The sequence below is a fragment of the Leptonychotes weddellii genome, chromosome 11 (assembly GCF_054177405.1).
Source record: "Leptonychotes weddellii isolate Sample4059 chromosome 11, ASM5417740v2, whole genome shotgun sequence".
Lineage (NCBI taxonomy): Eukaryota > Metazoa > Chordata > Mammalia > Carnivora > Phocidae > Leptonychotes > Leptonychotes weddellii.
The window spans coordinates 8,171,121-8,187,318 of record NC_138379.1 but is presented as its reverse complement, the minus strand read 5'-3'; the positions used below and the strand labels follow the sequence as shown (position 1 = coordinate 8,187,318).

General features: G+C 58.9%; 1 protein-coding gene across 3 annotated transcripts in view; it reads right to left on the bottom strand.

Annotated features, from left to right (window-relative positions):
• AHNAK (AHNAK nucleoprotein) overlaps positions 1 to 16,198 on the bottom strand; it is a 59,963-nt gene extending 43,765 nt beyond the window's left edge. The window contains exons 1-4 of one of the 3 annotated variants that reach the window (XM_081797988.1): positions 16,012 to 16,198; positions 5,558 to 5,656; positions 5,132 to 5,288; positions 4,505 to 4,692 (exon numbers count right to left, since the gene is read on the bottom strand). In XM_081797988.1, the coding sequence (XP_081654114.1) occupies positions 4,505 to 4,692; positions 5,132 to 5,288 (345 nt within the window). In that variant the 5' untranslated portion in view covers positions 5,558 to 5,656; positions 16,012 to 16,198. The remainder of the gene's footprint in view (positions 1 to 4,504; positions 4,693 to 5,131; positions 5,289 to 5,557; positions 5,657 to 16,011) is intronic. The other 2 variants (XM_031024864.2, XM_031024865.2) reach the window with 2 other exon arrangements.

The following is a 16,198-nucleotide window of genomic DNA, read 5'->3' as shown; positions in this document are numbered from 1 at the left end:
TCTTAAACTTGGGGCCTTTCAGCTTTCCTTCCGGTCCTTCAATGTTGACATCTGGGGCTTCAATGTCCACTGTGGGTCCAGAGATGTCAATGTCAGCCTCGGGCACGTTCACATCCACTTCCGGGCCCTCACCTTTGAAGCCAGGCATGCTAAATTTGGGCATTTTCATCTTGGGCATTTTCAAGTTCCAGTCTGGGCCGTGAATGTCCACATCTGGGACATCGACATCCACTTTGGGTCCTTTGATGTCCACATCTGGCATTTTCATTTCACCTTCTATCTTGGGCACCGACACGTCCACATCCCCCTTCACCTTAGGACCTTTCAAGTGTAAGTCCACGTCAGGCATGGAGATCTTGGGGGTCTTGAAGTGCATCTCAGGCATCTTAAACTTGGGGCCCTTCAGCTTCCCTTCTGGACCTTCAAGGCTCACATCTGGGGCTTCAATGTCAACTTTGGGTCCAGAGATGTCAACGTCAGCCTTGGGCAGGTTCACATCCACATCTGGGCCCTCACCTTTCAAGCCGGGCATGCTGAACTTAGGCATTTTCATCTTGGGCATTTTCAGGCTCCAGTCTGCACCTTGGACTTCCACATCTGGTGCTTTAATGTCTACCTTGGGTCCTTTGATGTCCACATCTGGAACTTTCATCTCACCTTCTATTTTTGGTACTGACATATCTAGATTGCCTTTCATTTTGGGTCCTTTAAGATCCAAGTCAACATCTGGCAGAGTCATCTTAGGAGCCTTGAAGTGCATCTCAGGCATCTTAAACTTGGGGCCTTTCAACTTTCCTTCTGGTCCTTCAAGGCTCAAATCTGGAGCACTAATATCTACCTTGGGTGCAGAAATGTCCACATCAGCCTTGGGCAGGCTCACATCCACTTCTGGGCCCTCCCCTTTGAGGCTGGGCATGGTAAATTTGGGCATTTTCATCTTGGGCATCTTTAGGTTCCATTCAGGACCATGAACTTCAACATCTGGGGCACTGACATCTACTTTTGGCCCTTTGAGTTCCCCTTCCATCTTTGGCACCGTAACATCATATTCTCCCTTTACCTTGGGACCTTTCATATGCAAATCCAATTCAGGCATAGAGATCTTAGGGGTCTTGATATTCATCTCAGGCATCTTAAACTTGGTACCCTTCAGCTTTCCTTCAGGTCCTTCGATGTTCACATCTGGAACTTCAACGTCCACCGTGGGTCCCGAGATGTCAATGTCAGTCTTGGGCAGGTTCACGTCCACTTCTGGGCCCTCTGCTTTGAAGCCTGGCATGCTGAACTTGGGCATTTTCATTTTGGGCATCTTCAGGTGCCAGTCTGGGCCGTGAACATCAACATCTGGAACATCGATATCCACTTTGGCACTTTTAAGTTCAACATCAGGAACTTTAATCTCACCTTCCACTTTTGGCACTGTGACATCGTATTCTCCTTTTACTTTAGGGCCTTTCAAATGTAAGTCCACATCTGGCATGGAGATCTTTGGGGCTTTGATATTCATCTCAGGTATCTTAAACTTAGGTCCTTTCAATTTCCCTTCTGGTCCCTCAATGCTCACATCTGGAGCACTAACATCTACCTTGGGCCCAGAAATGTCCACATCAGCCTTGGGCAGGTTCACATCCACTTCTGGGCCCTCTGCTTTGAACCCTGGCACACTGATTTTGGGCATTTTCATCTTGGGCATCTTCAGATGCCAGTCTGGGCCCTGAACATCCACATCTGGGGCATCAAGGTCCACTTTGGGGCCTTTCAATTCCCCTTCAAGTTTTGGGACTGTTACATCATACTCTCCTTTTACCTTTGTGCCTTTAACATGCAAATCGACATCAGGTATGGAGATCTTTGGTGTCTTGACACTCACTTCAGGCAGCTTAATATCAGGGCCTTTAAGTTTGCCTCCCAGACCCCCTATGTTGACATTTGGGGCCTCCACATTGACCTTGGGCCCCAAAATACTGACATCTTTGGGTAGTTTCACATCTACATCTGGGCCTTCCCCTTCAACTCCTGGAGGGCTGAACCTGGGCATTTTCAGGTTCCATTCTGGGCCATGAACTTCCACACCTGGGGCACTGACATCCACTTTGGGGTCTTTGACATCCACTTCAGGGACTTTGGCTTTCCCTTCTACTTTGGGGAGTGTGACATCTACACCCCCTTTCACTTTAGGTGCAGCCACACTGAGATCTACATCTGTCATAGAGATCCTGCACGTTCCTGTTTTCCCAGAAGGACTACTAAGCGTGGGTCCCGTCAGGGTCCCCTCAAGACTAGGTGTCTTTATGTCCACTTTGGAGCCCTTAACTGCCACTTGAGGGCCTTTAACATCACCTTGCACCCCAGGCACTGAAACCTTAATATCTCCCTTCAGTTTAGGGGATCCAAGGCTCAGATCCACATCCTGCATGGAGATTTTAGGTTTCTGTATGCTCATTTCAGGAGTCTTGACTTTCGTACCCTTCACCTTCCCTTCCAGCCCCCCAGCAGCAACTTCAGGCAGGCTGACGTCCCCAGACATCCCAGGAAGAGTCACTTCACCTGTGGGCAGTGCCACATCAATGCCAGCTCCCCCTCCCTTAGAACCTGATACAGAGAATTTGGGAACTTTCACCTTGGGCATATTCAGTTTGCCCCCAGGACCATGAATATCAATGTCAGGGGCTTGAACTTCCACATTGGAGCCGCTGAGAGTGCCCTCGATTTGGGGCCCTGAGATGTCCACCCCTATGCTCCCCTGTGGCTTGGCACCTTTCAGGCCTAGGTTACTCTCAAGGGATGGCCCAGTGATCTGGGGGCCCTTCAGCTTCCCCTCGTACCCCTCAATATTGGCAGAAGGAGCACTGACTTCTAGCTGAGGGGTCTGGATGTTCCCGCCAATGGTCAGGCCTGGCTTGCCACCCTTGTGCTCCACAGAGAATTCAGGTACAGAAACGCTCAACCCTGCCACTGGTGCCTGGCCCTCAGGTGCTGTTGAGACACTGAATTTTGGCACCTTCATAGTGGGAATTTTAATTTTCCCATTATTGCCACTCTCCAGAGACGGGTCCTGCACCTCCACCGCCCCCCCCCCAAGAGAAGACGAAATGTCCACTCCTGGAACTTGGACCCCTCTTTTGCCACCCAAGTTCAAGCCTTTTGCACTGACATTGACACCTGGGCTCCCCACCTTTATCCCAGGCACGGTGACCTGGAGCTTCGAGTGGCCAGCACCTTGGAGCTCTAGTCCTGAAGCGGAAACGGACCCCGCTCGGATGTCCACAACTGAGCCTGCGGTAGGAGACACTGCCCCCGGGCCCGAGGGCAGTCTGATCACTGTCTGGCCAGAGTGGGTGTCCACATCCACAGTGGAGATTTCCGTCAGTTCATGCCGTGGAATCTTGATCTTGAACTCTGGGCTGCTGATATCGATCTCCCTGGCTCCTTCGCGGCCTGTCACATCGACAGTGTAGGCCGTGACCCTTCTAGTCACCGTGATGGTGCGGCTCTGGGTCTCCCCAGGATCCCCTTCTAGTCCATCGTCTGACCTCAGCCGAGGCTTGATCTTCGTGGTGTAGATGCGCTGGTAGTCCTCATCATCCCCGCTCTGCAGAAAGACACGGCCGGCCGAGGCTGTAGCAGGGTCTGCCTGAGCCACAGACGCCCGGCCACAGCCCAGTTGCCAGCATGGTTGCCTGTTTCCCAAAGCAGCTGGGACCAGAACGGAGGCCCACGAAGCCTCCTGGGGCGGCGGACCACGGAGGGGGGAAGAAAGGGGCTGACAGCCACATCACAGGAGGAAAACAAATTATTTGGGGAAACTCTGGGAAGCAAAAGCCATGGGGGAGAGATGTGGGGTTGACTCCTGCCTTGCGTGGTCTGGAAGAAGGATTTACAATCAATTCTAGATTCCACTCGTCCTGTCAAGTCCCAGGGATGCCTCCCAGCTCTGCGTGGATTTGACCCTTGGGCTCTCAATTCTCAACTCACATTGTTTAATGGGGAGCCCTCGGAAAGCATTTGTTGAGACTCTGCCGTGCTTGGGTTAACGCTTTCACCTTGAGGACCCATTATTTGTTAAATAAACAAGCCATCAGAAGGAGCAAAGAAACGTCCCCCAGGCACTTTGCTGCCCAGCCTCTGACTCACAGATGAGTCCAGGCCTCTGGAAGGATAAAAACGGTGTCTGGGAGGCAGAGCAGGGCACCTGTGAGACTAGTCTGAAGATTCCTTGCCAAGCAGCTGAGCTTCCTCCTGGCATCTAGGGCCAGACAGCGTGAGTGGGTCCCTACGCTGCGGCACTCTGGAGAGACTGATGGAAGACTTTCAGGGGCAACATCAGCCGCACGTCACACACAAATAGGAACACACGGTCTGATTTAACAGAGTGCACAGGGGAGAAAACAGGAGAAGGAGCTACAGAGAGGCCCAGGAGGTAGACACAAGGCTCAGGAAGTGGCCAGCAGGTCAGTGTGGCTACAGGGAGCTCAGGGCACAGACAGGCCAGTCAGGCACTCACCAGAACCACCTCGGAGCTTCGGGAGCTGAAGACTTCGTGGGCCCACGTCTGGCCAGGCTCAGGGGAGCGGTCCCCCTTGCGATGCAGCTTCAGGCCCACGGTGTGGTGCCCCATGGTGTTCAGCAGCTGGGTCACCTCGCCTGACTGCAGGTTGTCAAAGTAGATGGTGGCACCCACAATCTGGTCCCCTGAGCAGGGCGGAGCAAGAAGCAGGTGAGACCCACGGGGTCTTGGGAAAACAGCACACAACCACCGCATGCTGGACCCTCGAACTGACTTGCGTTCAATGCGTGTCATGACCACCCTACAGGGCAGGTGCGGTAATACCCGTTGCACAGATGAGAAAAGTAAGGCTCAGGGAGGCCCACCAATGCGCCCGAAGCGGCAGAGCTTGTGGGTAGTGAAGTGGGCACTAAGGACGATGTCTCCACCCCACTATATAACCGCTTTCCCCGAGGACTGTGTGGATCGAGGGACACAGAGTGGGTAGGGGAGGGGAGGGCAGGACTTGGGTACCGACCATCCTGATGTCACCAGGACTGGCCCCTCCACGGCCCCTGTGGCCTTCCCTCCGCCACCCTCAGCCAGCCCAGCCCGGCACCCAGCCCGCACTCTGAGGTGACTCACCCTCTCTGACCACCCCAGTGCGGGCCGCAGGGGAGTTCTGCATCACCTCCTGCACAAAGACGCCGTCGTCCCTCTGGGCGATGGTCAGCCCGTGGGAGCCGCTGCCCTGCCAGTTGGGCAGCAGCAGCTCCCGGGTCGTGTCCTCTTCCTTCTCCATCTGGGGTGAGGTAAGGAAACGGGGGCTCAGGACAGTGGGGGCTCGAGGGCATGAGGAGACGAGAAAGCCAAGGATCTCTGGTGCTGTGAACTCGCAGGGACTGCAGCGTGTCTCAGATGCCTGCTTCTGCTGTGGAAATGGTCCCCATGGAAAGTGGACACTGGCTCATCCCTTCCACCCAGGACCCTGCCTCCCGATGCCACCCACCCTGGGCCCCCCCCCCCACCCCGGCCGCCCCTCACCTCGGTCACACCCTCTCTCCCACGGACCTTTTGCAGGACTCAGTTCAGGAGCGGATGCCTTGCCAGGAGCCCGCCCCTCCTTCCTCTCTTCTCAGTCTCTCTCGTCGGGAATCTCGGTCACACAGCCTGGGGAAAAGTGGACAAAGATGCTCACGCTCAACAGGCGGCTTGCTCAAAACCCCGACCGCAAAAGACGGCTGGCTTGCTCCTGTTCCGTTCTCGGGGCCACACCGAAACCCCAACCCTCCCCTACTTCAGTTCCATTCATACATGACTGTCCAACCTGGAATCGCGGAAAGGGGGCTTAGGGGAGCCAGACCCAGATATAAACCCTGGTATCAACCCTGGCTCTGGGGCCCCTGGGTGGCTCAGTCAGTTAAGCGGATGCCTTCAGCTCGGGTCATGATCCCGGGGTCCTGGGATGGAGTCCTGCATCGGGCTCCCAGCTCAGCGGGGAGCCTGCTTCTCCCTCTGCCTCTGCTCACGAGCTCTCTCTCACTCTCTCTCTCAAATAAATAAATAAAATCTTTAAAAAATAAAAATAAATAAACGCTGGCGCACACCTGGGTGGCTCAGTCGTTAAGCGTCTGCCTTCAGCTCAGGTCATGATCCCAAGGTTCTGGGATAGAGCCCCACATCGGGCTCCCTGCTCAGCAGGAAGCCTGCTTCTCCCTCTCCCACTCCCCCTGCTTGTGTTCCCTCTCTTGCTGTGTCTCTCTGTCAAATAAATAAAATCTTTAAATAAATAAATAAATAAATAAACCCTAGCTCTGCATCCTCCCATCTGTGTGCATGTCCCTGGCCAAGTCACTCAACTTCTCTGAACATCCATCTCCTCCTCTGTGAAAACGGAGCTGACACAGGATCTCCCTGAGGACGGAAGGAGAGAGCGCGTGAGCGTGTGTGGAAAAGCTCAGGCGCACACGAGTCTCACAAAACACCCATTCTCTTTAGGCTCTTTATAACAGCTCCAGGAAGGAGACGTTGCTGTCCCCATTTTACAGATGGAGAGACTGAGAGCTGAGGTCCACCGTGAGCGTGCCACTACCCTTGGGCTCTGAGTCTGCAACTCTCTCCCCTACAGCACATCAGGTCTGCAGCTTTAACCGGCGTGAGACTCCACTTCTCTGTGTCTCCAGCACTGAAGGCGACTGCCTGGCAGACCTGAAAGCAGGAATGGTGGTGCCCTCCCTCCCCTGCTGACAAACAGTGACTCTGAGTCACCTGATCCAACCCGGTTCTTAGGACCAGGGGGACTCTCACCAGCTGGGAGCTCCAGGTGCAGCGGGCTGAACCAAAGAAGCCCCAAGCACCCCCCCCCGCCGGGGGCCAGCCCACGCCCCACATGCTTGAATGCAGCTGAGCTGCCTCCGGGACACGGGGAGTCAGGGCCCATCTGGCTGCCCACGCAGGGCGCTGGGCCAGGCCCCCATAGGTGCCGGCACTCGGGAGCAAAGATGCCCTCTGGCCACAGGATGAGCTGTCAGCTGCAGAGGTGCCCTGGGAAGACACGAGGCAGGACTCTGAACACAGCCCTGGCCTACAGCCACCCACGCAGAATGGCAGGGGCCGAGTCATCCAGAAGCAGGTCTGTGAAACCGTGTGGGGGATGATAAAAATCAGGCAGAGCCTCACCCAAAGCCCCACCCTGAAGCTGTTTACATTCAGAAATTAGTAAACTGATCAATAAATACGTGCATACTGATGGCCTCCTGCATGTCCAACACCGTTGCAGACACAGCAAAGAAAACCAGCAAGGGACAGACACAGCCCAGCCCAGCCCTGCGCCCGCTCGCAGCTTCAGATTGTCACCGAACTTCACTTGCGTGTCCTCCCAGCATTTACTAAATGCGCTCCATGCGCCAGATGGGGAGATTTTAAAGACTGAAGTTCCTGTCCCGGATATAAATTATGAGCAAGGTGCTCTGGGCATGACTCATTTAGCCTCAGAATGTTCTAGAAGGTTGGGGAGCCTCCTGGGGGGCAATGAAATGTAGAAGGAGAGAACGGGGCAAAGAGAACCTATTATTTGCCAGTTCTCTTGAAGGCGTTAGAGTTTGCCTCTGGGGACAGGATTGTGTCCCTCGGAAATTCACGGGTGCTTAGCAGCTCTGGCGAAAGACAGCACCTAGGTCCCCAGTCCTCCACGCGCTGAACTCACGCATGCAGTATTTAGGACACGGGTGCTGCCTAGGAGGCGGGCAGAGCCACTGACGGTGAGCGGCCTATCGGCACAGCTGTGAGCTAAGGAATCACCTCCTCCCCTCCTGACAAGCAGCCCCTACGGGAAGTCACGCTGACCCCAGCGAACAGCGCAGCTGCGACTTTAAGGCGCCTTCCCCCAGCGTCCAGCCCTGCGGACGGGGAGCCAGGCAGGGAAGGGAAGGAAAAGGCTTCCAGCCTGAGGGCTTCTCAGCTCTCTGAAGCCACCAACCAGCCTGGCACCCCACTCTTCCTCCTTGAGCAGGCCCCCCTTTTCTCTGCCCAGCAGAGCCAGCAACTAGCGAGGGGCGGAGACGGCGAGCCAGCTCACCCTCGCCCACAGCTCGGCCCCACCCTCCCTCCTTCCCCAATGAGTCACTGAGGCTGCAACAGCTCCAGACATGCAAAGGGTCACGCCTAAAAACCCATCGACAAAGTGCTTCGTTGTCCAGAGCCCCGGGGCCAGAGGGGCAATCAGCTTCCCTCAGGATGGAGCCCCAGGCCAGGAGTCCCCAAAAGCACAGCTCGGAGGCTCAGGAGGGACTTGCTACGCGCCTCAAGCCAAGCAGCTCAGAAGGAGGGGAGAGAGCCATCGTGAGCGGTGAAGCGTCCACAGCCCGTGAGAACAGGAGCCGTGGGATCGGGGGCTGCAGGTTGGCCCCGGCAGGGCACCCCCCTGGACTCCTGGACGGGAGGGGCTGCCAACCACCCTCCTGCTCCAGCCCAGGGCTCTCCTTCTAGCGCAGCCAGGAGCAACTCCCCTCCCGTCTCCTCTGCTCTGGGCCACTGAGGTAGCAGCACATGGGGGTGCTACTGGGGGATTCGAGACCACGGTGGGAAGGGTCTGTTTACTGCATCTGAGTCCCGGGGCTCAGTCTCTCCCACATCTTTGGAGCCTGTACCAAGGCCAGATGGGCCCTTCTTCTCCTACGTAAGTCAGGTGACGCCAGGCTTCCCCGGGGCCTGAGGGTCCTGCCCTGTGGCGACCCAAAGGAGGGTCTTTGGAACTCCGGGGAATTCTGCACATTCGGCCCAAGTGTCATAAGTCTTTGGAGCTAGAGGACACCTTATAGCCATGCTGTCGACATGGTAGCTATATGTGGCTATTTAAATGTATACTAATTTAAATTAAGTTAAATTGAATTGTTAGTTTATTGCTTGCAATAGCCACATTTCAAGAGCTCAACAATCACATAAGGGCTACCATATCAGACAGGGCAGATGCAGAACATTTCCACCACTGCAGAAAGCCCTGCGGGACTGCACTGTCCGGTATTTACAGATGGGGAAGGCAGGGCCCAGAGAGGTGAGGACAGGAGAGTGTCGGGGTCCCAGAACCCTGGTCTGCCGCCTCCCCACCCCGAGGTCCACCTGACCCTGGCTCACAGTGTCCTTTATGATGGGAGGGGCTGGAGTGGGGACCCTCTAGGCAGAGGGCTGCTTAGAGGGCCGAGAAAGAGCGAGATGGTATGTCCACTCCACCTGTGAGGCTGAGACTGTGGGGACACCATAACTCAGGCCAGAAGCAGCGAGAGAAGAACAAAGCTGTGCCAACAATTCAAAACTGCAAAGAGGGGGCGCCTGGGTGGCTCAGTCGGTTAAGCATCTGCCTTCGGCTCAGGTCATGATCCCAGGGTCCTGGGATCGAGCCTCCCGTTGGGCTCCTTGCTCAGCGGGAAGTCTGCTTCTCCCTCTCCCTCTGCCCCGCCCCCTGCTCCCGAACACTCTCTCTCTCAAATAAATAAATAAAAATTTTTTAAAAGCCTTCAAAGAGGAATGTGCAGACCAGGGGGCGGGGGGGGGGGGGGGGGAGGGGGTTTGACATGCATTCAGATCCGGGAAGCAGACTCCTTGTCCAGGGCAGAGGGTCTCCGCCAGGGGTGGCGTCCAGAGGAGCATCTTTCCCACCCTGCCCTTAGGGAACAGAGCCCCTTCGTCCCCCAAGAGCGAGTATGAAGTCAGCCAGGGAGGGGGCCCAGCCTAACCACTGCTGCAGCCAAAAACAGCCTCACAGCCAGCGTCAGGGTCAAGATGACAGGAACTGATAGAGGCCCAGTGCCCAAGAGACATGCCCGTGGGCCTCCATGCCTCCGTGCGCCAAACCTGAAGCTACATACCAGAGGGACACAAGTGTGATCACATGCCCAGCACGGGACGGACACGGGAGGTGAGGCTCCAAGGGAGAGAGAAGCGCTCCCACCCACTGCGGAGACGGCACCAACAGCAGTGGGACTTGGACCCAGCGCAATGGCAGGTACGGGAGGGATCAGACCCACCATACACACAAGCCAGGGAGAAGCACCTCCCGAGCCCAGGAAGAATGAAATGACTCACACCCCAGGTAGAGACCTCCACCAGAGGGGAAGTCCCGAACACTTAAAACAGGATGAGCAGCTAGGATATTCAGAGAAAAGGGAGACACACCCAGAGGGGCAATCCACTCTCATAAACACCAGATAGCAAAGAGGAAGAGAAAGCTCTGCATTGAGAGAAAACCCCCAACAGATTGAGAAAAAGAGAATTTTGCCGAGCTCCTGTGGCGTGCTGTACTTCCAGGCCTGGGGGCTCATTCGATCCCAGACAACCCTCCGTGATTAATAATTAATGTCCTTATTTTAGAGATGCAGCAGCAGGCCTCCAGAGGTAAGATGGCTTGCCCAAGTATGAGCGAGGGTCTGAGATGTAAGCCCGGGCTTCCAGGACTCTGTGGCTCCAAAGCAAACAGCTTTTACCTCGGTGGAGGAATGAAGGCGCAAATAAATACACACAGGATGAGAAACCACAGAGAAAGATGCACAAGGGAGATACACAGAAGAGAGACCTGCACTGGAGGAGGGCCAGAGAGACACCCATGGGAAGATGAAGGGGCCTCCATGCTCACCTAGAGGGAGACGTGGTGCGGGGGGAGGCCTCAGCGAGAGGGGCTGAGATTCCCCTAGGGGACCCAGAGACCCAGGGAGCGCAGGAGACTCGCCCAGAGAGCCTGACGCCTTTCGAGCGCCACAAGCCGCAGGACGGAGGGCCAGGGCCCACAGCGTCCTGTGCCCACACACCAGCCACTTCCTGGCCAACAGCTTGGGGACAGCAGACCCGGACGGGCAGAGTCCCAGGCATCCCGGGAGCCAGGATCTGTGGGGCTCGTTGAGGCCATGTCCCCAGGAGTCAGAAATCCTGAGCCACACAGACCCCCAGCTCACCTGTACACTCTCTGGGGCCCCAGCAGGTGAAGGCCAAGAGAGTCGTCCCCTCTGGGGCTTGGGGGACACGAGACCCACTCCAGAGAAAAGCACCAGGAGGGCAAGGCAGCTACTTCTGCTCACTGGGAAACGGGAACAACCACAACAGGGCTGACGCTCATCCCACACAGGGCAGGCATGGCTTCCGGGGCCCAGGCCTCCAAACGGACCTCCATGGAGGCGGCTGCCAGAGCTCTGTCTGGAAAACAGCATGCCCTATTCTAACTGGGGGAGAAGAGCACGATAATCTCAAGAGTCTAAGCCGGCATCGAGAACGTTTACACTCCGTTCATCCTGGGGGGTGCCGCCCAAGGGGGCCTGTTGTGTGTTGGGGGGAGGGTGGGATTATCAGGGAGAATACGACTAACATGCTGCAAGACACAGGCGATCTGGGCACTGGAGAGACATTCCCAGAAAGACACACAAGGACGCGCACACTCCGCGTGCACACAGACATGCTCATCAGCCCCGTTCCCCACTCTTCCCAGCCCTGAGCAGGCCCACAGCCCCGCCTTCCCCAGCTCCCAACAGACACCTGTCCAGGCAGCCCCAGGCCCTGCCCATTAGGGAAGGCACCTCCACCTGCCAACCCGGTGCCCGGAGTCTGTGTCTCCCTCTACCTGTGTGCCCCTATCTCCTTGTTCCCTGGCTACCTGGGCCACTGGCCCAGCCCACAGCTCCCACCAGCAGGAAGTTCCTCCAGCTGGGTCACTCCAGCCCTCTCCTCCTGGTCAGCCCCAGCAGGGCCCCCCCACCTCAACGTCCAGGGGAGCCCCGCTCGCTCCTACCCCACGGGCCTGCTGGGTCCCTCCCTTATACCTTTCTCCACCTCTCTCCCCTGGTCCTCTGCGCACAGCTTCCTCCCACCCCCCAGCGAGCTCCAAGTTCTCACTTCCAGCAGGGAGGGAGATTCCCTCTTCCTCCCATGACCGAGAGGGACTCCCCTCCTCCCTGCCACAGGGGATGGGGGCAGCAGCCCATTATCCAGCCCCAAGTCCCTGCCTCTGGCCGCATAGCCCGGGAAGAGAGAGCCTTTACCCAGGACCACGGGGACTAAGACACCAGCTCTGAGGGTGGCACCCTCCACGGGGCAGGGGCAGTGAAGAGGAACGCTCCGTCTCACCCCGGGGGGGGGGAAGGTGACAGCCCGGGAGCTGCCAGGGGGTGCAGAAACTCCCCAAGCAACAGGCAAGCTCCCCGCCCAGCGGTCAGGCCCCGCAAGTGCAAGGGCGCAGGGCCCGGCCCCGAGGCTCAGCCGCCAAAGAGCCGCCCCCCAGCCCGGCTGGGACACGAAGCTGGGACACGAAGCCGGGATCAGCTCCAGGCACTTCCCCTTCCCCTAGAATCTCCGCTCTGGCCCCCAGGGACAGGGCAGGATGCCCCTCCCTGACCAGCCGAATGCAGCGCCTCACTCAGCCGGGGCTTCATTTCCAGAGCTATCCTCCCCCTCCCGAGGGCCTGTGGGCCGGGAAGCCGTCCAGGATGCAGAAACTGACTCTAGTCCTTACCTGCAGCCCCTGTGAAACCTCCACCGCCAGGGCAGAGTCCCACTTCTGTCTCCTGCCCCGTAAGCCCCAGATGCAAGCAGAGTGTCACATCCAGGACCACCATGCTCAGCCAGAAGAACATCCTCCCGCAGGGAGTAACACACACCTCACCGCTATGACACCAGTGGTCACAGGGACGCAAGGCCACCGTGAAACGGCGCCACCTGGACACAAGCAAGACCCGCAGCTACAACAGCCCAGGCCTCCTCCTGGGGGGACCTGAGGGGCTCTGTCAGAACTCCTGTGCACACACACATTCCTGCTGAGCCCCACTGTGGCCCACCCACGCAGGCCCCCACCCCCCAGCCCCAGCCACCACGCACGGAAGAAACTGAGCTTGCCCAGGAAGGCCTGGGAGCCCAGCGGGATGGTCAGGGACCAGGGCTATGCCAGCTCCCGGCGAGCCTCGATGAAGCCCGTGGGGGCCGAAGAGAAAGCAGAAGGCCCTAGACATAGGCCGCCGCCACCACCTGATTGAAACCAGCACATTCTAGACCTTCTCCAGCAGCCACCTCCCTTCCTGTCCTCAGGCACAGGCAGAGGGTCAGCCCAGCTCCAGGGAGAGAAACTTGGGGGCGTTGGGGAGTGGGGGCGGGGGGAGCGGGGAAGAGCCAGCAGTGGGAGAGTTCCCATCAAGAGCAGGACTAGCTCTCCTGGTATGCCTCTGTCTGTCCCCAGGCGGTTCCCAAGTTCTGAGGAAGGTGGTGGCCACACCCCGAGCCCCACACACCCCTCCACCCCCACAGCTTTGCCCCAACCTCTCAAACCAGCTCCTCAGGCTCTGGGCAGTGTGCTCCACCAGCGCCAGCCAGCTAATTCCAAGTTAAGCCAAAGAATCGAGTCTGGCAATGCCTGGGGCAGCTCCACCCAGGGCCTCCCTGGGACTCAGGTGACCCCGGAGACCCCCAGCCCATTCCCTGCCCTTGTCCGCTGCTAGCCTTCTCCCTCCACCAGTCTTCCGTGGTTTCCTCTCTCAGGTGCACCCTGGGCCCTGGACTGTAGCCTCACCACCCTGAACCAAGTCTGGCTGGTACAAGTCCCCAGCTCTGTGGGGTTAGCTCTTCAAGGGGCTGCCCAAACCAGGACCCCTGAATCACTGCTAAGGGCCTCCCTGTCACCAGCACGAAGCCCCGCCTGACTTACGTGGTGCCCTATGTGTCCTTGCTCAATGACCAATGTTCCTGCCTATAGTCTCTTCAGGAAAAGGCTTTAGAGAGGGGCTCAGACACCCTCCAAGCCCCATTTTGAAGCTTGCAGACCCTGTGTCCTATGCTAGCCCAGCTCTCATGGTCCCAGGTCCTCTCCCTCCCTGCCCCACCCCACCTCCTTCATCCGGCAGCTCACAGCTCGGAGCAAGGAGGTACCCCCAAGCCTGGGGCGCCCTTTTACTCCCCATTCTGCACACTCTACCTACCATGTGCCGGCCCAACCCATCATCCCTTTGGGTCAAGGAGAAGGAAGCCTCCCCATTCCGCTTGGGAAAGGAAGTGAGTGCCACACCCTGCCCCAGGGATTTCCCTCCTGACAGGGCAGAGGAAGAGAGGGAAAAGAAAGCAGAATCTGCCCTGCCCCCTACTTTAGACGCAGCATAGGTACAGAGGCCTGGAAATGCCTTCCAAAGCACCTTCAATCCCTTCCTCTCCCCCCCCCCCCCCGCCCCCGGCCAGCCTCCACCTATCACTACAGCCCCCACACTGTCACTAGGTCCCATAACACCAATCCAGTCCCCACCAATGCTGGGCGGTGCAAGGAAGGGCAGGGGATCCCTGCCTTCGGAGGCTGGATTCTAACTGAGAAAACTATTTCAAAAGCAATTATTGGGAGCCCAGCGCCGTGCTGGGGACACAGAGGTAAATATCCGAGACCTTTTTTCTCCCAAACTCCAGGTCATTCTCTAAGGACCCCACTACAGGGGATGGTCCCACTCTGCCTTTCCATAAACCCACTGCACAGAGCAGGGCTGTCAGCAGCACACCGCGAGCTCCCTGGGGCCACCACCTCTCTGCAGCCACACCCAGTGAAAGGCGAGAGCACACACCACGCACACAATTCTCTGTGGCCACATTGTGCAAAGGCGCCAGGGCCGTCCCCCACCTGGTGGGAGTGGTGGGCAGCTAGAGCTGTGAGTTGCCCCGTCTGCCCGCTCGGCTCCCCTCCCACGCAAGGGGCACAGCCAGGCCTGCTCAGACCCCACGTGTCCCTCGCGGCCAGCGCCGCCCAGGGCTGCGCCCCCCACATCCCGGGCCCGGGCACTGCAGGGGGCGCCCAGGCCAGCCAGGGGAGGGCCAGGCCCTCCCACGCTGCACTCCCGCTCCCCGCATGGGAAAGCCTTACATAACACTGCGCTCCGAACACACCCTAAGCACTCTGCCTTTCCAACTCCAGGGCAGGACCTCGTTCCCCCAACCCTGTCTCCTGGAGCGCGCGGCTGGAGCGGAGGGTTCCCGAGACGGCAGCTAAGCCCTCCTCCCACAGCGGAGCCGCCTCCTGCCCCCACGTCCCACACACAGCCCCTTCCTCCCCCTCCCCTTTGCCCCTCACCACTCCTCCCGGAGTTCTGGTTTGAATTAGTCAGCGGCTCCAACCACCACATTCCTCAGGCTGCTGGCGCCGTGCCAGGCGCTGGGGCGGGGGCCATCCCGCCCGGACGGGTTTGGGAGTGGGGTGGGGGAGAGCGCGCCGCCCCCGAAAGGGAAGGGGCGGTGCCGAGGGCCGGGCCGCCGCACAGTACCCCCCCTCCCCGCCCACCCCCCGCGCTGGAATCTCCCTAATTACGCCCCCCACCCCCACTCCCACCCGTCCCGCCCCGAGGCGCGCTGCAAACTTCAGGCAGCGCGGCCTTGGAGGAAGAAGGGAGACTTCTGAAGCGGGGAACGCGGAGGGGCCAGACTAGGGCGGGGCAGCAGGAGGGGGGCTGAGAAAGGGAGAGGCTGGTGGTACTGAACTGGGTGGGGCCGGGAGGACTCCGGACGCACAGTTAGAGGCGGAGGTGTGGGGAGCGGGGAGGGACAGCGGAGGGGGCGCGGGGGTGGGGGGGCTCCGGGAGGGGCCGAGGGGCAGCGGCGGCGACCTCGGAAACTTCTCCAGTAAACACGGAATAGGAGCGGGAGCAGAGCGCTTGAGCCACCGCCCCAAGGAGAAGGAGGGGATGGGACAGGGACCCACAGGGGCCCCCAGGCCAGGAACGGGGCGCCCTGCCGCGCAACAGAACCAACAGTCAGCCCTCGAGAGAAATAAGGACTGGAGCAAAACACGCTTCGGAACGATTTTCCAACTTTGCCCAACTTGCGCCCCAACTCCGGAGGCACAGTTTGGCTCCCAGGGCGCGACGCGTCGCCTCCCCGCGCGGCCCCGGGCTGCCCAGCTTGCTCCACGCTGTTTGAATCCTCGCAGTGCGCCCGGCCCAAGCGCCTCGCCCAAGCCCTGCAGCCCCCCTCCCCTCACCGGTTCTCGGAGTCCTGCTCCCGCGGCGCCCCGGTGCGCCCGGTGCCCCTACCTGCGCGCTCAGCCCCCGGGCACAGCCATAGCCCGCGCGGGGCTCCAGGTCGCGGTGCTGCGGCTGCTGCAGGCGGCGAGCCCCGGTCGGGGCGGGTCCGGCAGGGCGGGCGGTGCAGTCCCCGCGGCGGAGCTGCTCCGAGTGGCCGGGCCCCCGCGCGCGGAGGCGGCTCTTGTAACTCCGGCTC